General features: G+C 37.5%; 1 protein-coding gene across 9 annotated transcripts in view; it reads left to right on the top strand.

Annotated features, from left to right (window-relative positions):
* FAT1 (FAT atypical cadherin 1) overlaps positions 1-25,717 on the top strand; it is a 115,702-nt gene that overhangs the window by 35,589 nt on the left and 54,396 nt on the right. For all 9 annotated transcript variants that reach the window (XM_065696183.1, XM_065696161.1, XM_065696146.1 and 6 more), the window contains exons 3-4: positions 2,015-2,329; positions 22,794-22,855. In XM_065696183.1, the coding sequence (XP_065552255.1) occupies positions 2,015-2,329; positions 22,794-22,855 (377 nt within the window). The remainder of the gene's footprint in view (positions 1-2,014; positions 2,330-22,793; positions 22,856-25,717) is intronic.

Below are 25,717 nucleotides of genomic sequence, written 5' to 3'. Positions count from 1 at the left end.
TAATTTTTAAGAGCGAATTTAGGTACATTAGTAATCCAAAACTGTGCAGGTAATCACAGCACACATCCAGTGGCTACATAGATTTTGGTTTTTTTTTTTAATAAAAAAACCTGCCATCAAACAAAATGTAAGTACTGAGATGAAAAGACTGAAAATGTAAAATGCCAGTATCCTTAAAATTAACACCTTGGCTTAGTTTTTGATTATGTTCCTCAGGGGGGGAGGGTGAGGTATGGGGGTAGGAAATTATAAAGCCACCAGTTTGCTTTCAAGAAAACTTCGTAGACTGTATGTAATGCGTGTATATTTTCAAATTGCAGTGCCCCTCCTTTTTATCCCAGTTCTGAAGCATTTGACACTACAGAAAAACAAATTTCCACGCTGACATCTGGTGGTAGTTGTGGAGTGCTGTGTTGCTTTAAATGTTATATATGGGTATTTTGAAGGTCTGAGCATTAGATGCAGACCCCTGCAGCCCTTCTGCACTGATCTTCTTGCTTTGTAAAATTTAAAATTGCAATTTTTAGACCTTTATGCAGATTCTTAAAATGCAAAGAAAGTAATGGATAAATGAGTAATTCCTCCATATTAATCTCATTTTGCTCAGCTGGTATTAATGCATTAAAAAAGTGCCTGGACTGTGTGAAGGAAATGACACTTGGAGTTCCTTCCTTTCCTGAAGAATTCCTGTAAAAACACAGTGGCATAATTTTATCGTGGCCCTATTTTACTGATGGTGTGTATATTTATATATGTGTTGTGTGGTGTGAGCTCAGGAGAAGGACATTATGACACACAGTCACATTGGGTGGCTCTATCCAGAGTCCAGAACCATCTGTCATGGTTGATAGTTTGACTCATCTCGGCTCCAGTCCCAATTAGGCCTGGTGTTTATCAGTATAACAAACAATAAGATCTATGACAAAGCTTTGCAAGATTTCCACAGAACTGGTTTCAAGGGCTTGCTGTGTCCCTCATCCTGATAAGTCTCAGGTTCATTTGAAGTTCTATTTACAAAATATCTCAAATCAGACAACCTGTAAGAACAGCTGGATCACGAAAAGGAAAGTGCACAGTTTTATTGTGCCACAGCTTTGTGAATTAATGTAATATTAATTCCCTGTCGTATGTACTATGTTGCATACCCTTTTGGCACATGCATATTAGGATGGTACCTGCAGCATAAGCTGCTTATAAAAATACATCTGTATTTCCTTCACAGTGGATAAAAACTCGAGTGAGTCCCTTCTTCTTTATTTAGTTCTGGCTCAGACAAGCTCCTGTACACTCAGCAGACAGATTTTTATGAAGTTGATGAATTGTGTAGCTGTTCCTTAAATTCATTTTATGTGTGTAAAATTGAGCTAAGTCCTGCTTTCCGTTGCTAGAGTAATGTCAGCCGTTGGGTGGTCCTAATGCTACAAAGTTTAGCTTCAAGTACACCTTTTGGGTTTTTTTTCTGTGAAATTTCTGTGTGAACCCAAAGTAGCCCATTAAGAAAAGTCAGTTAAATAATTCATCTGGGCACATAGATAAGAATGTTTCACATTGAAGTAGCTGCTTATGAATATAAATGGTAAACAGTTCAAGAGTTTCGCATCTAAATTAGTTTAATATAGTAGAAAATTCAGCATAATTAGTGATGAGTAAAGAGGGTCATTGAAATCCCAAAAGACTGTGAATTACTCATTAGATTTAATCTTTTAGGCAAAATAGCTTTTGTAAATAGTGCTAATTGATCTGATAAATCTCAAAGGACATTGGAAAGGAAATTAAATATATATATTGTTTTAATATCTGTAATGCACAGTTGCTGAGAACTTGTAGTAATTCTATTTTTCGTGGCTTCAGGTTAGCCTCAATATGTTGTCTGTGTATATTAACAAAGACTGTAGAATCAATGTTGAACTGTATTCATTTTTTTTAATTTGTTTGAGCTTGTTGCTTACTGTATTTTTACACACTTCTGCATATTTATTGGACCTTTTCTATTTATCTCTCTTCGTATTAACAGGTATTATTGAGACTGCAGATCACCTGGATCGTGAGACTACTTCACACTACTGGTTAACTGTTTATGCAACAGACCAAGGCGTTGTGCCTTTATCATCTTTCATTGAAATCTACATAGAAGTTGGGGATGTTAATGATAATGCTCCTCAGACCACAGAACCAGTTTATTACCCAGAGGTCATGGAAAACTCACCTAAAGATGTATCAGTCATTCAGATTGAAGCATTTGATCCAGATTCTAGCTCAAGTGAAAAGTTAACCTACAAGATTACAAGTGGAAATCCACAGGGTTTCTTTTCAATAAACCCCAAAACTGGTAAGTAGAATACAGTTATTTATTTTACGTGTGAATGAATCAACATATTTGCATAAATACATGAACCAGGCAAAATCAAAATCTTTGGTTTAACATTGTAACCATGCTTTTCCTGTTAGTTAACCTGGTATCTTGGTTTATGTCAATATTAGTAAGATACATAAACAAGCGGAAGGGGATTTGAGAGTGAAGGAGTTGGTTCAAAGTACTCGATATCCAGATGATGCATGTTTTGGGAAGGTTTTCTTCAGAGTAGCTCCCCTCTATACTGGCCAATACCTATTTGCTTTTGTAGTGCAGCAAAAATACATACTTTAGCTTAGTTTTATTCCAGCTGTTTTTAGCAGTCTTAGTCTTCCAGTTTTCACACAAGTTTTTTTTTGTCAGGCTGTTTTTTTTCTCCAGGTAGTCAGTCTAAGGCCAGTTATTAACAGGCCATGTGTTAAGTGTAAACTCACTTGTCCCACAGTCATAAGGGACCATCTTTGACAGTAACTATTGCTGTTGTAAGAAATAGAGAATCTGGGAGATAATTTGCAGGTAACAAAAAGAAAGTCTGAATTCAGAGGTTGTTTGAAAAGCTTCACAAAAAACATCTAACAGGAAAGTGCGAATACAAGAAACAACCTTTTAGTAACTGTGAATTACAAATACGGAAATGTAGATAGGGCAGAGACAGGAAACAAAATAATCCATGTTAACTGAAGCTACACAGTGATGTTAGCGACGGTGTAAAGGTTGCCTGCCATCCCTTGCTTCTGAATGAGCATGGGTGTACAAATACATGGGTATACAGTACACATGCTGGGTGTTTTTATCCACAGATCTTTCTTATGGGTAAAGAAGGATTTGGTTTTAATTAAATAATATTTTGCTGGGTTGGGCACAGAGAGTTTTCATATGTCGCATCTAGGAACTATTTCATGTTACAAATTAGAGGAGAATCTTCCAATTCACTCAGCCTGAAATTTCTTCTTAGGATCCAGAGATTTTTAGACTAAGAGTGTAGAGAGCGACTTTAATCTGTAACAAACCCAGTAATTAGAAGAGAGCAATAGAAGCCTTATTCATTTAGCTCTTGCTCATTCATAAGGGGAATTTCAGGAGATTTAAAGGAGCAAAAATTGGGTGAAAATACATGTTTTGAAGGCTGGCTTGACACTGTGGCCTTCATTCTATTTCATGGTTGTTTCAGCTCAGGGTATGAAAGACTTGTGTGCTGCAGCAGCTCTAATTGCTGTGTCAGCAAAGCTCTGAGTGCAAACACAGGTATGTTATTTGGGTTATTTCTGACAATAACTTCTTTGTCAGCACGTGCTGCATCTGCTTGTGAAGACATTGCCAAGAGGGACATACAAAGTCACTATAGCAGCAGCAGATCTTTAGCATAGTTAAAGCCTGTATCTAAATACAGTATTTAAAGAGGCATTGCTTTTAGAACACAGGCAACCTACGTAGTTGAAGAAGTATTCAACCACAGAGTCTTCTAAAGTGAATGCAGAAAACTTGTGTGTGTGTTTGTGTGTGTGATTTATTTCTATTTGTCTTTCTCTGCTTAACATGATGCAAAAGGAAAAAATTTTCTACTCCCTAACTCTTTCTGGTTTTGAAAAGTACTGTTTCTTCTTTGCTGCTACTTCCATATATGCATCTCAATCAGTGATATTCATAAAAATGGGAATAAAATTGCCTGTGACTTAGGTAGGAAGAATAGAGTGCAGTGCTCAAATTGTGAGTGAACATAAATTCTGCCTGTGTTCATGTAGTCTTTACTGTATAATTGACCATCTATTTTTGGTTGTTTTTTTTTTTTTGGGGGGGGGTGGGGGGGGTGTTTTGGAGTGGGTTTTTTTGTAGCTCACTTTCTCTTGCTCTTTTTTTCCAGTCCTTTCCTACTCCTCTCTGCCTTCTGTATGATTATGCAGCATTTTCCAAACTTTGTTTTAAAAAAGACAGTTGCATGCCTCCCTTATGTAAGTTTTGAAATGGATAAACATGTTTATTTCTATTTAATGGGTAGAAAAATTAGGGCAGCAGAGATTGTGACCTGTCTTTGGAGCTTGTAGTTTTCCACATCAGTAGTTTACTGACAATCTAATTTATGTTACAAAGGGAACTTGAGAAAGCTCAACACACTAGATGGTAAAGTGTAAGGAACACTTAATGTAAAGCTAATGAAGATTTTCTGTCAAGAGAGTTTCTTTCTTACCTGACTTTGTTGAAGCGTGCATACCAAAGCAGTGTGGTCTGGAGTCCTTCTCAGCTCTGTGCTGAAGGAGAAGAAAAAAAGTCAAAATACAAGCACTGAGAAGAAAATAATCTCCCTCTTGATTTACATTCAACAGAAATTATTTTTGTTAATATAGTTAAAATCATTGGAACAGGTAGATTCATTGGGTGTCAATTGCTGTTAAAATTGTAGTGCTAGATAGACATAATAAAGAGGAGGGGAAGAGAAGACTTGAACGGAGAAGGGAATCCTCTCTGATGGGTTTCTGCTGTGTTCCCAGAGTGCACTCAAATAACTTGAATGGGTATTAAATAGCTATCTTATGCATACTGTCTTTCTATTAACTGGGACACTGGATTTCATGTGACCTAATGGGCTGTCTTGTTTTTCCTGTATATGTTCAGTTTGAAACTGACAGTCTGCGGTAGGCATTAACGTGGTGATCAAGATGAGTTTTGACTGAGGTTATCAGGTTCATAACTTCTCAAGTCTCTCTTCTGCCTGTTTAGAGATCAAATATATTTATCCTGAACGAATCCTGTCTTTGGTGAAAGCTCTTTCACTAGGATTGGGGTGTTCAGATTTGAAAAGTCGCTTTAAAAGACACTAGTTATTGTTGCAGTTAGAACACAGTATATTTTACCACCCTCAATTAATTAAAGGAGGCTCAGCTGAAGAATGCATTTGACTAGAATTAGTGAAATCAAATCCCATCTTATTTGCTTATGCAGCTGTTACCCTTGTTACACCTTGTGAGAGACACTGTAAGGTATTTGACAAAGGAAGAGAAACCTTCACAGGGCCCCAAGTTTCCCTTCCAGCCACAGGGGAGGTAGGACTGGAATATGAATCAAGTCTTTAACTGTATCCCATTGTGACATTAAAAGTGACAGAATAAGAGTTAAGCATGTGTTATGTTGGTTACTTTGGGCTGCTGTGCAGCCCCCAGGCAAATTGAGGACAGTAAAGGCATTCAGTAGAGTCAAGGCAAGGCTAGTGTTGGGATCTTAAAATACGTGGTGAGTGTTAAAAACATGTTTTAGCTGACAGTAGAATCATAGGATCAGCTAGGTTGGAAAAGACCTTTAAGATCATCAAGTCCAACCATTACCCCCGGACTGCGAGGTCCACCACTAAGCCATGTCACTGGGGGCCTCATCTGTGCAGTTTTTGAATACTTCCAGGGACAGTGATTCCAGCACTGCCTTGGGCAGCCTGTTCCAGTGCCTGATCACCCTCTCTGTGGAATTTTTTTTCCTGATATCCAGTCTAAACCTCCCGTGGTGCAGCTTGAGGCTGTTACCTCTTGTCCTATTGTTTGTTACTTGGGATAAGAGACCAGCCCCACCTCACCACAACCTCCTGTCAGGTAGTTGTAGAGGGCAGTAATGTCCCCCTGTGAGCTTTCTCCTATCCAGACAAAACAACCCCAGTTCCCACAGCTGTTCCTCATGAGACTTATTCTCCAGGCCCTTCACCAGCTTCGCTGCACTTTTCTGGACCCTCTCCAGCACATTAATGCCTCTCTCATAGTGAGGGGCCCAGAACCGAACAAAGCATTTGAGGTGCAGACTCACAAGTGCCCAGTACAGGGGGATGATCACTGCCCTGGTCCTGCTGGTTATGCTATTGCTGATACAGGCCAGGATGCTGTTGGCCTTCTTGGCTGCCTGGGCACAAGCTGGCTCATTTTCAGCGGCTGTCAGTCAGCAACCCCCAGGTCCTTTTCCGCTGAGCAGCTTTTCAGCTACTCTTTCCCAAGCCAGACAATATGTTATTGTCTTCTCTGCAGGTCAAGGGGTCCATCTTTTGCTGAGTCTTTATAGAATTTAACACTATGGTATTGTGGTCCATGGCTGCTACAACTGTGTGTATAATACTAATACAGGATATAAATAGCAATAATCTAAATGTAACCTATGCCAAGTAAAACATTGCTTTCTCTTCTCTGAAGTGTTTCATTTCTAGAATTTTATAGGCTCCAAACTAAGATGCCTGTGTCTGTGCAATAATCTTGAATATTCAGATGGTGAAACTGACTGACATAGACCTGTGTAGGATATAGTTCATCTTTCACAGAAAGAAGTGATTTCTTTCATTACAAGAACTATTGATTGACTGATCTGTTTCTTAAAAATGTTACTAGCTGAAATAGTATCTTTGTGCTTCAGTTTCTGACTATGCCCTTCAGTAAATCTTCATTAGCACTTGAAAACATCTTTCTTGTTTGAAGAAATTATAAAATAACTTAGTTAAAGAAACATTGTTTTCTTTGAATGCAGAAATGCTGCTTCACTTTTTGGAGCAGGATATATAACACAGTACTTCACAGGACATTTTTGTAAACTTTTTTGATCTACCTGGCCTTTCATTAAAGCAAACGAAATATAATTTCCTTTACTTTTGGAGTTTCCATGAATAAAAAAAAAAAAAACCTGCTGTATACGTAAGCTGGCCAGGTGGAATAAAAGTAGTTGTCATTATTTACAGGAAAGAATTAAAACAAGGACTAATTGCATGACTTTCATGGTCAGCTTGAACACGACTGTAGAGCAATATGTAAATTAACTACTTTATATCTGCTTAACTTCTTGCAACATAGCTTTTAATTAAATACAGAAGTAATTGACAAAATGGTAGAGATGTAAGGCATCTTAATGTTTAGATGGGAAGAGTTGGAGTTGGCAGGATTTCTTAGCTATTCAGAACACATCCTGGGTCTCTATGGTTAATCTCGCTACTTAACCCCAGAGCTGTTGCACTGAGGATAAGGAATTATTTGTGCTTTTAGCAACTCTCATGTAAAGCAAAAGATTATATGGCAGGAAACAAGTTCTGGGTTTGTGCTTTGGAGCGCCCAATGTGCAATTTTTTTTGCTGGTATGTATAATAGAAAGTTTAGTAATATTTCACTGCTTCTTGTGAGTGTGGTTTATTTGTTCGTGAGTTATTCAGGTATTTTAAATTACCTTGTAGCAAGGTCAAAGACTTTGGAAATTAATTATCAAAATACTCGTAGTTGTTAGTTTCCATATTTCATTGGTTGCATTTGGATATGTTTTGTCTAAGAAAATATTGATGGACAAAAAATGGACCCTTTAGGGAATGAGTAAAGAGTTGTTTTACTTCAGTCAGTGATTGAACTCCAAGTTAGTTGTAGATCTGAAAAGTTTTGTCACTGATGTAAACTCTGTGGTTGCATTTACAAAATCCAGTTTACTATTGTCTTGTTTGAATTAAATTACTTTTTTTTTTTTTTTTTTTACATTAACGCAGTCGTATTGAGTGGACAAATTACCCCTCCCCCATCTTTGATTCTTTTACTTTATAATATCTTTATTTGCTTAGTTGCTTTTGAAGAGGAATGTTGGAAGCATGACAATTGACAGCAGGATTGCAGTAATTTCTAGAGAAAGTGGAAGAGGTACTTAGTATGACATTTACTAATAATAGCTGAGAGTACCACTACATAGAAGTGCACATTTATAAGCTGTTTATGAATTACATTTATATAGTTTCTCATCCATATTGGATTAACCATTTAGAAGTGGATCTGTTAATGCTCATTCAAGAAAGTTATTAATTTTACTAAGAGATTTTTCAGTCAAAACCTGTAATTTCATTCTGAGACAGGAGAATGGGACATGCATTAAATATGTGCTTTTTGTTGCACACAGTAAGAATTGTGAAGGATAGTATGCAAACTAGCTCCCCAATTAAAAATGTATGCTTAAAGTTTCCCAGAGTTCCATAGTCAACAAAATTGTTTTTCTTACAGTTTCCTATGTTTTGTAGTTTTCTTCTGTTTTTATTCTTTAAATTACACGATTGCAGGCCTCCTGTGAAATGTGAAGAAAGGTATTAACCTTTAACTGACCAACAATAATGGCTCAATGAGTCGTATGCAAAATATGGAAATTTAAGAGCTGAGGAGAATAACCTTAATTGCTGCAGAACTACAGCCATTAGAGTGAGCTCTCTCTAAACAAAAGAAGCTTGCTGAAGTCCCCTGTGCTATATATCAGTTTCCATGTGGATAGAATAGTTTCGCCATGCCACAATTTTAAAATACAGCTGCTACTCAGTGGTACAGGCTTGGTATGATTAATATCTCAGATTGCTGAGTTAACTGTACCTGAAAGAAGCTTATACTACCTTGTAGTGGCAGTATGCACATTAGAATGGCATTTGCATAATGGCCAGAGTTCTGGTTCTCCTTAATGTTACTGAGCAAGAAACCAGAATCCTAACCAGCTATGCATATAGGGTGAGGGAAGACCTGTGTATCTTTTTTTTTACTACCTTGCCCATGTGTTTAGGCAAGAAATAATTTCTGATCTTTTTGCAAAATTGGTGTGTTTGTTTCCAGTCCCTTAGGACTTCTGGTACATTTATTGTACCAACCAGATTTGGCTTGGAGAAAGAATCAGGGTTGGGTACAAATAACATTTTCCCCAGAAGCCATGCCTTACTTCAGAAATTTAAGACAATAATAGCAAATGAGGCAGGGGGTTACTTGACGTTGCTCCATATAACAATTTTGAGTCAGATTTATAGAAATACTGATTGAAAAAGTATAGCTTTCTATGCGTTTAACGCAACTTGATATGAAAATAACACATACTTCCAAAACCTAGGCTTGTGTTCATAACCAGGAGAGGAGAATGACACAATTGAATGTTGATTTCCCCATACTTCAGTTTTGCAGGTATTAAATAGAAATAATTGCTTGACCTAATTACTTAGAAGTGTTCTGAATATATATTCATGCACATTTAAGCAGCACTTGGGTATTATCATGAGAATGCCATGGACATTCCCTTGAGGAAATTAGTAATCCTCTGGTGTAGGAGTTAGGCATTTATATAAGACCTTTCTTACATAGGGGATTCTAGCAGAAACACTGAGTAATTACATATATCAGAACATACTATATCTGGTGCTTCCAGTGACGCCCAGATCTGTGCATCTTGATGCACACATGGCAAAACAGTCACGATGGTTTAGCAGTCTTAACTCTGAAGTTTTTTAGTTTGAGTGACAATCTGAAAATGTGTTTGTCTAGGATTTAATATTATCTGACATAATTTTTGCTCTTATTGTCTTTTCTTTTTTTTCTTTTCCCCTATGCTTTTTTACTATCTCAAGTTTTTTGAAAGTACTTACATTAAATAGATCCTGTGCTAATTTAGGATTGTGGTAGTCTGTTTCATAAATTATACCATGCTTCAAACCACGCATTACAAAATTAACACCAGCCTTCAGATTAAGTGCTGACTTAAAGACATTTCTATATTTGCAAATCCGAAATAGAATGCTAGTTCAGTATTAAAATTTTGTTTTATCGAAGAATGGGGTTTACATTTTAGCAGCACTGAGTCTGTGACTCTCGCTGTCTGTTGGGCTCTGGTAATTATTACAGCTTTGTGAGGTTATAAAATGCTAATGGCTCATGGTCAAACTGTCTGTGTCATATGATTTTATCATTTTACACTGTTTGTAACCTTTAAAGCAGTATCTTTGTGTCTGTCTCTCTGATTTGGAGACTGAAGTGAAATAGGAAATGGGTACAGCTGCGAACAACTTCCATGGGTTTCCGATAACACTGGAGAATTACTTAGTGAGGAAATGAAGGGCCAGTGACCGCACAGTAGTGTTGGCTTCATTTGAACAAAGGAAATCTTTGTTGTTTAACTGCTTGTGGGTTTTAATCCCAATTGATGTAATATTTTAGAACTTGAATAAAACCAGTATTGCCACATTACACACTAATGTGATTTAAAGTTAAATAAAGACTGAAACACTGAAGTTGTTCTTGTTACTTCTGTAACAGGCAGACAATGCCAGGCTCATTCATGTCACACAACTGGAAGCATATGCAGCAGCCTTCATGTGCCCAACTGTTTACCTGTCACATGCAGAGAAAATAAAGGATTTGATTACACTGTCTCTGGAACAGATTTTTTTTTTTCTTTTTCTTTACTAAAAATTTGACCAGAATTAACCCAAATATTTGTTGATCTTCTGCAACCACAGAGGGTTACATGAGTAGATGAAAGTTTACACAGATACGTATTTGAAAAGAAAGCTTAATTCTGCACAAGGTACTTTTATTTTCCTTTTTAAATGCTGTTTAAAGCACTTGAAATGCAGTTCGACAAGTATTTTTCTTTTGGTAGTTTTTTGGAACTGGGAAAACAAGTTCATGTCTGCGAAATTTTTGACATCTTCATATCTGCTGTACAATATTTAAGGGTTTAGCACTTGAAAATACATAAAATTTGCTGTAGTATAGGCAGCTATTTTAAAGAACTGTTTCCAAGCATTTACGTAGAGATCACTTTTAGTTGGTGGTGTTGGGGCTTGCTTATTTATTTATTCTTTTACATCTCTGGAAAAAGAGAAATAGTAGGAGGTAGAAAATAAATGGGAAACACAGCAGTCCTTCGTTTCTCCTTTTTCTGTCCCTGAACCGCATAAAAACTTAAGGTCATGCTCTGCATGATCTGTGTTGTAATGCAGGAGTTTAAAAGAAAGTTAAGTTTCTCTTTCCATTTTCCCATATTCTGATGCAGAAATGATGATGGTGCCAGACTCCCTCTGTAGCATGTTTTTTTTTTGAGCTGGAATATATAACACGTGAAGTGATAATTCTAGCCAGGGAAGAGATGGTGATCAGTCACTTGCATAGTACTACCTTCACACAGGCTTTCAAAGATATGTCTTTCCTAGATAGTTTTTGTACATAACAACACTATATTGCTAGTATTAATAGAGAATTAATCAAGAGAAGATTACTCCAAATTAGTGCCATAATTCAGATCTAGCTTGGCTTGATTTGTGAGTGGTGAAAATAAAAGATCAATCCCAGCAAAAATTATAGTTCTACAGGAACTGTGGAGTCACAGCCAAGGGCTAACTAGGAGTCAGCTATAAAACTCTGCTTTTCTAAGAGGGGAGGCAAGGCCTTTGATAGCAGTTTATGTGATCTCTGTCATGAGTGTTGCATGGAGGTCTTTACATATGGTTCAGTTACAGAAGTCCTTTAAATCGGTAGTTAAACAACTGCCGTGCATTCTAGACTTCCATTAGTATTGTGCCTTGTAATTGTAGAAAATAATATGCAATTCAGGGTAGATTTAGATTAGATATTAGGAAGTTCTTCACTGTGAGGGTGATGAGATATTGGAACAGCTTGTCCAGAGAAGCTGTGGATGCCCCATCCCTGAAAGTGTTCAAAGGTCAGGCTGGATAGGGCTTTGAGCAATCTAGTCTAGTGGAAGGTGTCCCTACAAATGGCAGGCAGGTTGGAACTAGATGATCTCTAAGGTCCCTTCCAACCCAAAGCATTCTGTGATTAAATAAAAAGAAGAAAAGAAAAAAAAGGGGGGAGGAGGGAAGCAGCATTGTATAAATCTCCAAATTCATGTTTAGAAGCTAGCATTTCAAGGTTTAGATATATATACACAAAACCAAAGAAAGAAAGTGTTGTTTTTATTCATAGTGCTAGATCATATAACGTTTTTTTTTCTGGCATGCTGGGCTGCCTCAGAAGGAATGTGACCAGCAGGGTCACAGGAGGGAGTTGATTTTCCCCTCTACTCCACTCTAATGGGACTCCACCTGGAGTACTGCATCCACCTCTGGGGCCCCAACACAAGAGGCAAGTGGACCTGCTCAAGTTGGGTCTGGAGGAGGGCGATTAGGATGATCAGGGGGCTGGAGTATCTCTTCTGTGAAGACAGGCTGAGAAAATTGGGGTTGTTCAGCCTGGAGAAATCTCCAGGGAGACTTTATAGCAAATAGTCTTCCACTACCTAAAGGGGGCCCACAAGAAATCTGTGGAGGAATGTTTTACAAGGGCATGTAGTGACAGGACAAGGGGGAATGGCTTTAAACTGAAAGAGGGGAGATTTAGATCAGATATTAGGAAGAAATTATTTACTGTAAGGGTGATGAGACACTGGAACAGGCTGCCCAATGAAGTATGGATTCTCTATCCCTGGATGTGTTACCAGGGGCAGATTGGATGGGGCGCTGAGTGGAAGGTGTCCCTGCATGTGACGGGTGGCGTTGGAACTAGATGAATTTTAAGGTCCTTCTGACTAAACCATTCTATGATTCTATGCTAGTCCTAGTTCCTGCCCCAGTTGCTTTGAGATAAAAACCTTTCCATCCAGTGTCACTGCTGTGATACATGTTGGAAAAGCCTGTGCCAAATCATATTTTTATTTGATTCTGAAGTCCTTCAAGAGCTTTGAAAAACTTTCTGTATTTCAACAACAGAGATAAAGTTCTGTTTGTTGGCTTTTTAAGGAGACACATTCTTGAATTTGTCAACATTTTGAAATTTAAAAGTCTCTATTTTCAAATTGGATGGTCAGTTCTAAAGTTGACAAAGAAAGACCAACTATGTCTTGCAACTAGTGAGCTTTCTTAAGGAAATTCTCATTGTTTGAATTAAGAAAAAAACAAATAGTAAAATAAATAAACCATATACACACACACAAAATCCAGCGGTAAATGTTTAGAAGGTGAATTTCCTCTTTTCATAAGCCATGTCTTCAAAATTTGGAGGGAATGGATTTTGTCAGTAACAGTTAGCTAGTTCTCATATCTGTTCTCAATTTTTTTCACAGTTTTATTTTTTAAAATGTAATGTTATTTGGGAACTGTTTTGCTAGCATAGTGGGCTAAATACTAAGAAATTTTAACTATACTTTTTAAATTTCTCATTTCACTTAAAACCTATCACTGTAGTTTATAAAAAAAAAATTTAAAGCTGTTTTCATACTTTGCCCCCCCAAAAAATATTAAAATACTATGAAACTTTTTACTCTTCCTCATAATACATTTTTCTGTTTGTAGAATTTTATTAAATACCATAAAGAGTTCAGTAATTTCTCATGTTGCTTACGGTTGTTCTTAACCAATGCTGTCAGTTATATGCCGTAATTGCAACCAAACCACTGTTTTGTTACTAAAAAATAGTTTTAGTAAAAACAGTTGAATTGAAGAGTAATTTTGACATCAAGACAATAACCAACATGGAAATCTGCTCTGATATTTCTCTTAGAAATCATGTATTCTTGACTTACTGTAAGACCTTTTAAATCTGTTGTAAAGTTTAGGTTGTTTGCGTACTGAGGTATCGTTGCAGCGCGTGTAAACTTTGACTTTATGGTTGTTGCTGCTAAAAAATCTGCTTGTTGATGAATATGTTCAGTTAACGCAATGCAAGAAGTTCAGAATTAAATTTTGCTTAGCTACGTTTCATTTCAGAGACAATAGCTACCAACTAAATAGCTTTACTGGCAGAGTAAATTTAAAAGATATGTTCTTTCTTTGTGAATTTGTCAATCTTCTTTAATCCACATGTGTGTTGCAACAGTTTTACAGGAGATAAATCATGAAATTATAAAACTTACGTAGCAGAGGAAGTGACCTCAAAACTAACTTCAGTCATTCAATAATTGGTTTTAAATGCTTCTCTCAACTGATTGTGATTTTATTTAAAACATATTAGCAACTCAGTGCTGGTTACTATAATCTGAAAAATGTATTTTCTTTGTTCAAGGAAAAAAAAAGCTAAGTTTAGAAAGGAGCATGGATTTTCTTCCTTTGTTCGGGCACTATAAGTGCAATAAGGTTATGTTAGGTTTGAAAAGATCTTTCAAGATGGTGTAAGACTATGGCGGTAATTCTGTACTTAATTATTGAAGATGGTATGTCTCAAAATGAGATAATAAAGCAAGTGATGAAGATCAGTTTACTTAAAAGAGCATTTGAGGCACTTGAAGGCATTTGAGCTTTGAATTGGTGTGGCTTTAGTATACCAGATGGTGCTGAAGGCAAGAGTATTTGTGCAAGGTAGGCGAAGAAATAACAAAAATTTGTAGTTCTCTGTTGATAGCAAGATCAAAGGTCATTTGACAAGACATCTATCATCACTTGCTAGTTTCAGTAGTCACACTTGGATTTTACTGTTTTATTTTCCATTCAAAATTTTTAACTATTTTTTAATTAAGTATTAAGTGCTATTTTTTTGTATTTTCATCTTACACTGCTTATGACTTACAGTTCTGGTTTTTATCTTTTTATGTATGAGAGAAACAAACTACCAAAAGCATATGCTTGACAATGAGAATGGACACATCCTTAATGCTTTGAAGCATTCTGAATGCAGGATTTTAGGCTTTGGTTTATTTTTCTAGTATAGCTATTTAGGGATATGTGGTTACTTAACATATTTATTTTCATTATTCCCCAAATAGTCCTACTTGTAAAAGAATTATGGCAGAAGCTGTTATATCACTGTCTTAATAAATACAGGCTGAAAATGATGTACTACATGACTAATTAGAGTATTCAAAAGTACAATATTTACTTTTATATTTGAGCAGTTTTCATATCACTAAGCACAGATTTCATATGTCATTTGAAATCTAGTTGAAATTGAAGCTCTACAGTGTTTATTGGATTGGATAATTAGTTGTTCATGTAAAGAGTTTTTACTCCTTATATCCTATATTAATAATTTTTGGTAGGTTGCTTGTCTTTGCTCCCTGCTTGTAATCACTAAAATGGTTAATGAGTACTCTGATAAGCAAATTCCAGGTCTGTGTAGCTATTAACATAGTTCAGGGAAGTGACACTTAAGTTCACATACGCACCTTGCACTTTCATTTTGTACTGGTAGGCTTGAGTAGTTAAATTGTGTGGTTACTGCTTAACATGGTGATTCGTGGTGTGATACAGCAGAGTTAAGTAACTTACTCTTTAACCTTATATACAAAGCTTACAGTCTGTTTTGGCAACAAGTAACAAACTCATAAACACTGATACTACCGTATTTCAATAAATTCAGTACTTCCGATGTGCTGACACAAGCCCACCCCTATGGACTAGACCAGTTATCCCTTGTTTGATGCAGTCCTGACCTGGGTGCAACTGAGATCTCGGTTATTACTTTACTTTTCATACCATTCAAAGGGCAGGACATTTATTCACTGGGATAAATGTGCCAAAAAAGTTTTTGTGAATGAAATCCAGAGGATGTGCATCAGCATTTGAAACAGGAATAAAGAAGTGTTTCTAATAAAAGGTGGTCTGAAAAGCAAGTACAGTGTGCAGTTCTATAAAGCATTTTAGACCATTCAATTTGGAGTTTACCTAGGTACCTGTATGTTGTGGGAGCGTCCTTCTGACTTCTGACTGAATTGCTGCAGATGGGAATTGAAGGGGAAAGGCATGAAAACTGTGAAAGACTGCGCTAGTTGAGTGTAATCATGCTATGCTTAACAGAAAGGGAACGTTGATTTCAGTGCAGTGTACTGAAGTATGTCTCCCTTTAAGATTTTTCTAAAACTATCTATTTGTAGGGTGTTGTAACTAATTTTTTTTGTAAAATATCCTGATCAGAAAGTTCATATGTGAAGCAAAAACTACTCCTTTAGCCCCCAAAGTGGATTTAAACTGCCTAAACCAGCCTCTAAACTACAGGCTGTAAGCTGTGTTAGGCAGATGTGATCTTTGTTCTACCTAAACAGCTGTATAGCAAAAAAAAAGGTAAGATTCACAAGGCCCAAGAGAACAAGCAAACAACAACATAACTCTTTAGCTAGTAGATGGAGTATTCAGCTAAGAGTGGAAAAAAGAACCTGGACTTTCAGTTTATCTTGAAATTTGGTACCATTTTTGCAGTCTTTATTGAAAGAATGGAAATTATTGCTTTTAAATGTTTTATTTGAACAGAAGAGGCATTTGCAGCAGTTCAATGTGCTTGTAAAGCATCCTGCTAGTTTCTTCGGGGAGTATATGTTTATAATCATATTTTCAGCACTTCAAAATTACTGGTGACAATTCTGTTGCTGGTTTTATTGAAACCTATAGAAGTGTTTCGGACAAGTAAGAATTTAGGAATGAAAAGCAAGTCAAATTGCTAAGGAACTACCTTTAGGACTTTATAAACCAAAGTTGTTTAGTTCCCTTATGATATACTTTCTCCAGTATGATAGCTGGTTACGACTATGATCTTGTTTGTTTTTTAATTCAGCAGCGTGCCTTCGTGGCAGTATATTACAGTGGCACACTGTCTTGCTTATGATCGTCATCTATATATGACTGTAAGACATAGAATTTATATTTTGTCAGCTGCATAGCTGAAACCTGTTCTTAAATCCCCCTGCAATTACTTTTTATTGATCTGTTTTTAATAGCCTGTTTATTTGCTTCAATTGTGAAGCCTTGGCTTGGCTTACACAGAAAACAAGATTTGACTATAGTCTTGGCCAAAAAGCTTATCTGAGTATCCTTAGAAAGCAAACAAGGGCCTTTTCTGGTGGTCATTGTTTATAAAGTAAGTGAGGTGTAAATCATAGTTAACTTGAAATGAATTGAAATATTACTGAAAAAAATAGTCATCTTCCTGTGGCAATGATGAAACAATCATGGATTGCTGTGCCTATCAGTCATTTTGACCTTATTTTGGAGATACTGGAAGCAGTTTAAAACAATGTCATAAGAGATCTTCCCAACAGTAGAGTTGACACTGTTATCAGGGATGTCTAAGACATGGCTTGCTCACAGGAAGTACTTTCTTGATCGGGAAACTGCTAATTCTAGTGGACTTAGTCTCAGACAAAAGATATATTCCTCTGTCTAGAGGGAAAGCTGTCTTGAATTGGCTATAATACACTATTTCTTAAGTGAGGATGATTAGTAGGAAATCCTGCCTTGTGGTGCGAAAGCATTTTTATCACTTGAAGAGACATAATTGGTCTTCGACTTGCAGGATGTGAGTGGTAATTTGCCCTGTGCTTTAGGGTCATGTTATGCAATTGTCAAACTAGATTATTACAGCCACATGTGAATTTAAAATCCATAGTTCCTTCAACTCTTACACTGATTTATATATTAAAACCTTGTAAAGAAAATACCAAGATAATTATTCCTAACATTCATTAGAAATTTGTCTTTTTTTAGGTTGAAGTGGGTGAAATAAGAGCCTAAATAATAATACATTGTAAGCGAACTGATTAAAGCTTTAAACTGATTGAGTTGCACTAATGCCATCCAAAGAAAACATTTCTGCTGACTGGTTATGCTTTGTGTTCAACATAGAAGATGAAAATCTTATCAACAAAATGTGACCTCCCTTATATTTAGTTCCAGTGTCTTTTATCTTTTGAATTTGGTGATAAAAAATGTTGTAGCTGTTTTCCATATTTCCTTCAGTGCCAGTGTACTCACTTAACAGAGGAACTTTCTTTTCATACACTACAATTCAAATAGTGTTAACATTATACAAATCGCACTTAACTGTTCACTCACTGGAGGCAGCTTAGCAGACTTGGTATCTGCTTTAGTTTTTTGGATCATGGTGGGTTAGGCCTGGCTAACAGCCAAACTCCTATCCAGCTCCAGAACCTTCATCATCTCAAGCTGAATGTGCAGTTGGAAAGTCTGTGTACAGTTTTGAAAACACAAATGTTTGTAGGTATACCTGTAGTAGGGAATGCATGATGTATACACGGTACGACAAAAATTTTTAGCCTTCCTCCTCCCCTTGCAAAGACCACTTTTTCTGATGCTGCTTCTTTCATCACTGAGATTATCCATGCTGTAAAGATAGCTAATAGCATGGAATTAATATTAACATTCATAACACGGTGCTCACCTAATGTTCTGTGGGGTTTTTTTAAGAGATGGCATTGTGTGAAAGTTGTTGTTGATGTGCTGTTTTTCAGATGCAGATGTAACATGATGTAACTGGGCACTGAGATGAAAGCTTATATGGGATTAAATAAATCCCTGCTAACGTCAGCTCCTTTGTGCTATTTTGTATTCCAAGTGTAGCAGTTTTAATTTATATTTATGTAATTGAATCCTGTAGTGGCATCTTTGCCTGTTTGTTTTAACACTGTTTAAAATAGAAATCTAAAGTAAATTTTGTTTGAATACAGTTTGATTTTTTTCAGTAGACCTCAAATAGGCAGCAGATATCCCCAGAATGTAAACTCAAAAGAGGAAGGAAGAGAGAATACAATCGTATTTGTTACCTAATGAGTTTGGTTTGTTTTGTTACGGATGTTTACAGTTAGTTTCAGCTCATTATAGTACCTCTGCAGCTAGTGAGGCAGAACAGCTGTGGTTTATCCAAGCTCTTTAAGTTGCTAAGCTGTTGCTATGAAAATGTTTCTGATGAGGTGAGTTTTGAAACATTACTGAATAGAAAAATTGCACCAATTCACATTTGCTCATCATTATCTTAGAAATGTTTGTTATAAACTCTTGTTTTCCCAAGGGTACTTGACCTGTCTTGCCATAGCGTGCACTGATTTCCAGGCAGAATAATAGTCAGTGGTGTGAATTATTGGAATTCATTGTTCCTGATGGTCTTGTGGAGAGGGAAGAAAGGGAGCGAGGTAAGACGAGGCAGGAGGAAAATACGAAAATATGACTGCAAAATGATGCTCTGTGTGTGAGTTTTGCTTCAAAACTGAATGCTTTGTCACAGAGGCCCATTGTTTCTCACAGTCATTTGTCTCATTCAGTAGTGAACAGATTCTCCCCACTTCACAATAAGACTATCAGAACTGATTATGTTACAGACTTCTTCAGCGATTAATTGAAATTATCTTTTACTTGTTACTTCTGTGGGGATGTGGTATATGGAAAGGTGTGGGTTATTCATTTGTTTGTGTAGAGGGAGGGGCACAGCAAGGAGATCTCTAAACTGTCACAGAAAAGAGTGGAGTTCAGTCTAAGAAATTGAAGAACTTTTGTTTTCAGTAGAAAGAGCAGTGGTGGCTCTTGTTCCTGGGAGCTAACTTTAGGTTCAAAGATTCTCTGCAACCCTTTTAATCGGCAGTCACAAAGACCATGCTGCATAGGAGCACTAGACCTTATTACCATGGCCTTAACTCAGGAAAGCTCTTTAACAATTGATGAAATCTCAGTGCAGCATTAAACATAATATAGGAAAAACTTGGAAAAACTTGAAAACCTCAATGACTGCCATAATCAAACCTTTTACAGTCAAATTGTAGTGAAACACTTCGTTGAAGCTAAATTTTCACTTAAAGTGGCTAGCAGTAAAGAGTTAAATAAAAAGAATGCCATGCATGTGTATGTGATTCTAAATCTAGAAGTGTTACATTTCCTTTGTTGGCATTAGTTTCTGCTGAATATACAGGATATATATGGTGAAGACTAAACCCTTCTGTTATTGGTCTGAAGTGTTTTAACAGTGTGGTGTGCTTTGTTGAAAAGTCTGGAAGTTTTAACAGATCAGAGCATATATATATACCTTGCTCTTACTGGGTGTTTTTCTGCTTACCTGTTTGAGCTGTGTTGACTGGCTTCATTAACAAGAAAATATGCCTGGAATTAGATTTCCTTTAATAAATTGTAATACATCGAGTAGCAGGTACAGGATAGAATAATGTCTGGAGTGCTTGCAGCAAAAGCATTTTTTTGCTTGTTTCTTTTCCCAAAGTATTCGTTAGCATTTAGTAGTGGTGGCTTCAGTCCTAATGGCTTTTAATCAGGGAAAAAGTGGATAGGACACTTAAAAGGTGCAGTCTTCCTGCTGTCATGCGTTAGCAATTCTTTACTTGCTTCTGCTGTGAGAGATAGAATCTAATATTGTCAGAACATGTTGACTATTCATAGAAATGCAAACATAATGAGATATTTCTGCTTGTGCTTTTTGAGACCTTCCTCATCCTCGACCCACCTGTTCAGTAGCCAACTCCTTTAGTGGCTATGCTGAAATTTACCCTTTTCACTTGAAACTCTGATGAGTCTCAGGTTTAATGCTTCATGGGAGGGCTTGTACTGGTTTTCTCCAAAGGTTCTCAATAGAAAACTGAGGAGAGCTTGTGTTTCTTGAAGTTGCCTACAAGTCCCTTTGCTCGAGGGAAGCAGACAAGGTATCTGCTCTGCCGTTTGTTCACTTCCAGTTAACAGTTCTTTGCTTTTTCTTTCTGTGAAAAGAAGAGGTACGGCTTGACCAGCCTCAGCCAGGAAATTAGGAGAAAGCTTTGCTTAGAATATGTGACAATAAATATTTTCAGTTGTCATTGTTCACAGCTGTATAATCTCTGTGGGAAGCTATTACCTCAAGGAGGTTCCTTAAGAGTTGCAGCATCTTTTTTTTTTTTCTTTTTCCTTGTCCCTACTCTCCCTTACCTTCCTAAATTGACAGTACTAATGAAACAGTTTTGCCTCGTTTGGCTGGGTTTATTTTAATTTTCATTCTCATTTTCTTTGTAATTAGGGACAATTGCTTTATAATACCAAAAGATGTGTCTTAACAGTAACATACATATTTTCTATGTGCTGTAAAAGCATAAAAAGATAAAGTCAGAGAAGATAATAGGCCTTTATGTCTAGAATATCAGGTATATAATGGATTTGATACTGTGGCAAACCAAACTGCTGGAAGAGCAAGGGCAGGTTTGACCATAATTGCACAGCTATTATTTGCACTATTTCTTGAATAATAGCTGTTTGAACATTTGACAGCTGTAATATTGCCTTATATAGGTTTTATTTATACTATTTAGTACAGGCTGTTGTTTGATGCAGGCTACAACTGTATTTTGACAGGAACACTGAGTAGCTATGCACTGTTGGTATACAATACTGCTTCCATTGGCCTTTCTCTTTTAGGTGAAATTAAAAATCTTTGTTGCTCTTCTTACTTATACACTCCTTTTTATCAGCTGTGAGACAAAATTGAAGACTTTTCTACTAAAGCAGATAAACCTTGAAAACGTTTAGAGTGGATTTTAATTTTACTTATACGAGGTCTTATTAATAAAGCTTTCAGTATAGTTAGAAACAGGAACATGAAGTATGTAGCCTTGTTTTCATCTCTAATTTGGCCTTAATTGGGTAATTGCTTCCCTGTTTTTCAGTTTGACAATTAAGGATTGAGGTAACAGTGCTTTCTTGTCAGTGTAAAAGGCTGGAATAGTTGGATAAAAGGTCTAATGACATTACATCATCTTCTGTATCTTATACATGCTGAATTCTTGAGAATATGGGATGCTTTGGCCAGTAGTGGTTTAAAGCATGTGAATCCAAATCTTGTTGTTTGCTCCATGAAAAGCCAAGTTAGATCTATCAGGATTTACTAGCACAGGCTCAGTCTAATGTGAACACTGCAGTAGTGTTTGTGGGGCCAACTTGTATCTGCAAACAAGTTAATGGCTTTTGTGCAGCAAAGAAACTTGAGTTACCTCCTGTGTCTTTATCCGTGGCACAGTTAAGCCATGCCATAGCAAGCCATTCAACTGTAATTGAGTTGACTGAATTTACTTTTTATGAAACTAAATAGTTAAAATTTTGAACCTACTGTTAGGGAGAATTAATTCAAATAACATCCTTTTGTATTTATATTTCACTGTCTTTTTGTCACTTCATAATCTTTGAATTTCTTAATTTAAAGCAAAAGTCATCACACCTTCCCAATCTTGCATCAAAGGTGTGTCAGACTCTTGCAACAAAATATAACATCATGCATTAAAAACTTCTCTGCTGTTGCCAACAGCAACTGACTCCTTGTGACAGAATCATAGAATCATAGATTAGTTAGGGTTGGAAAGGACCTTAAGATCATCTAGTTTCAACCCCCCTGCCATGGGCAGGGACACCTCACACTAAACCCTGTCACCCAAGGCTCTGTCCAGCCTGGCCTTAAACACCACCAGGGATGGAGCATTCACAACTTTGCCAAATCAAGCCAACAGACACAAATTTCTTTGGTTACCACGATTGATGCATCTCTTCACATCATCCTTTTTTGTTCTTGTTGCTAAAAATACGAATAGATATTTCTCCTGAAGAGATTGGTAATTATTCAAATAATGTCTCTGAGCACCCTCTGAATAAGGAGTAGGAACACCCGCTGAAAACAAGACTTCTGAGAGAACTACATACATAACTCCTGTTAGAAGCATGACATGCACAAATGTGTTGAAAGTTGAACTGCATCTGTCTTAAGGGCTGCAACAGTTTAGCTTTCAGATTGCAAAGAATATTTTCATGGTTCTTCAGCAAACCTCTCGCCCCCCTTCCCTTAATGAAAGCATAACTTCTGCAAAAATAGAAGAGACCACCTAAGAAGAAATTGTGATTTTGTATATCAGTAACTACTGGTTTAACCTAACCTTCATTCACATTATTTTCTTGAAGGATCTGATTATTATTCTTTCATATTTACAGGTCTAATTACAACTACATCTAGAAAACTAGATCGAGAACAGCAGGGAGAACACATATTGGAGGTAAATAATTTCTTTAATTCTCTGAAAAATAGTGGCTGTAAGTTCATTGCTCTATCACAAAGGGTAAAGTTTACCATACTTGATCACTGTATGAGGAACAAGAAGAGAACTGGATTTTAGAAGTAGTTTTCTTCTATGTTCATTATATTGCAACATGGAAAATGCATTGCAGTACCTAGCTTATAAAAAGTGTGTTAGGCTTTTTCATAAGAAGAGTTAAGATAGATAGAAGGCAATTACTGGTTTTATATCTGTAAACCAGGTTTTTCTTTTAAGCAATACAAAGGTGTGATTGTTATAAGGATAATGATTCCCTTTTTTGTTTCATTTTATTTTCCTGTGTAATTATTTGAATGGCCATTTCAGCCTGCCTTTTGCTGAATGTAGACCTCTGAAAGAGAACTGCAGAATCTTTTAACATTGAGAATGCTAACAGATTGTATTGAGTCATGAAATATGCATTATAGAGTCCAGAGTCCAAGAGCATAAAATTCGTGATGTAATTCTTTTTTTTTTTTTTTAGTTACATTTAATCGATCATCTGGAATTTATGTAACAGAAATTCTTACTCACTGTCAAACATGAAAGAAAAACATGTAAACAGCTGTATCGTTAACAAGTGTTGTCATGCAGTGTGGCAGCATTGTACTTCACCCACAATTACAAATATTGTAGTAAGTATTATTTAAGTATCATAGAATCATAGAATAGTTAGGGTTGGAAAGGACCTCAAGATCATCTAGTTCCACCCCCCCTGACATGGGCAGGGACACCTCACGCTAAACCATCTCACCCAAGGCTTCGTCCAACCTGGCCTTGAACAGTGCCAGGGATGGAGCATTCACAGCCTCCCTGGGCAACCTATTCCAGTGTCTCACCACCCTAACAGGAAAGAATTTACCCCTTGTCCTGTCACTACAGTCCCTGAAGAAGATTCCCTCCCCAGCATCCCTATAGGCTTCCTTCAGATACTGGAAGGCTGCTCTGAGGTCTCCACGCAGCCTTCTCTTCTCCAGGCTGAACAGCCCCACCTTCCTCAGCCTATCTTCATACGGGAGGTGCTCCAGTCCCCTGATCATCCTCGTGGCCCTCCTCTGGACTTGTTCCAGCAGTTCCATGTCCTTCTTATGTTGAGGACACCAGAACTGCACACAATACTCCAGGTGATGTCTCACAAGAGCAGAGTAGAGGGGGCAGGATCACCTCCTTCGACCTTCTGGTCCTGCTCCTTTTGATGCAGCCCAGGACATGGTTGGCTTTCTGGGCTGCGAGTGCACACTGAAGCCGGGTCGTGTTCAGTTTCTCATTGACCAACACCCCCAGGTCCTTCTCTGCAGGGCTGCTCTGAATCTATTCTTTGCCCAACATGTAGCTGTGCCTGGGATTGCTCCAGCCCAGGTGTAGGACCTTGCACAAGACCGGTCCCAACACCGATCCCTGAGGGACACCACTCATTACTGGTCTCCAGCCAGACATTGAGCCATTGATCACAACTCTTTGTGTGCTGCCATCCAGCCAGTTCTTTATCCACCGAGTGGTCCATCCATCAAATTGATTTCTCTTCAATTTAGAGACAAGGATGTTGTGTGGGACAGTGTCAAACGCTTTGCACAAGTCCAGGCAGATGACATCAACTGCTCTACCCTTGTCCAACAGTTCTGTAGCCCCATCATAGAAGGCCACCAAATTGGTCAGGCAGGATTTCTCCTTAGTGAAGCCATTCTGGCTGTCACCAAGCACCTTGTTGTTTTTCATGTGCCTTAGCATGCCTTCCAGGAGAATGTGCTCCAAGATTTTGCCAGGCACAGAGGTGAGACTGACTGGTCTGTAATTCCTCAGGTATTCCATTTTCCCCTTCTTGAAAATGGGGTTATATTTCCCTTTCTCCAGTCATCAGGAACTTCACCTGACTGCCATGATTTTTCAAATATGATGGCCAGTGGCTTAGCAACTTAATTCGCCAGCTCCTTCAGGACCTGCAGATGGATTCCATCAGGTCCCATGGACTTGTGCACGTTCAGATTTTTAAGATGGTCTCGAACCAGATCCTCTCCTACAGTGGGCCCAAGGTCTTCATTCTCACAGTCCCTGAGTCTACCTTCTACGACTTGGGTGGTGCAGTCAGAGCCTTTGCCAGTGAGGACCGAGGCAAAGAAGTCATTCAGAACCTCAGCCTTCTCCAAATCCTGTGTAGCCTGTTCTCCTGAAAACTTCCTCAGGGGGCTTATGTTGTCCCTAGTCTGTTTTTTATTTGCTACGTACCTATAGAATCCCTTCCTATTATCCTTAACATCCTTAGCCAAGTTTAATTCTAGCTGGGCCTTAGCCTTCTTAATCTGGTCCCTAGCTTCCCGGACAACATCCCTGTACTCTACCCAGGCCGCCTGTCCTTGCTTCCACTTTTTATAAGCCTCTTTTTTCATTTGAATTTTTCTCAGCAGCTCCTTGTGCATCCAAGGTGGTCTCCTGGCCCTCCTGCTGCACTTCCTAGACTTAATCCAAGACTTAATGTTCACAGTGATACATGCTAAGATTTATCTGGAATCTTGATTTTCCCTCTCCTCCTGGATGATAGATAAAAGACTGCAATGTGAGTCAGCAAAACTAAGTATAGCTACAGAAGCAAGTCTGGACTTCCTTAAAACTTGAGAAATCTGTAGAAGAGTTTTCTACTAGGACTTGGAAGTGAATGTATTCCTTGATAGTGCAAAGGATACTTTTGCAGAACTCCAATGTAAATGCAGTCTTCCTGCCCTTTTTCTATCCCTTTGGTGCATTGCAAGCTGGATTAAAGCAGCTGTTAGACAAAATTTTTATCATTATTTTCATTTCTATATCAGTTCTGGAAAGAAGTCTTTGAGC

The sequence above is a fragment of the Lathamus discolor genome, chromosome 1, assembly GCF_037157495.1.
Source record: "Lathamus discolor isolate bLatDis1 chromosome 1, bLatDis1.hap1, whole genome shotgun sequence".
NCBI lineage: Eukaryota > Metazoa > Chordata > Aves > Psittaciformes > Psittacidae > Lathamus > Lathamus discolor.
Note: the sequence above shows the minus strand (reverse complement) of the source record. Positions and strands in the feature narration are given on the sequence as shown.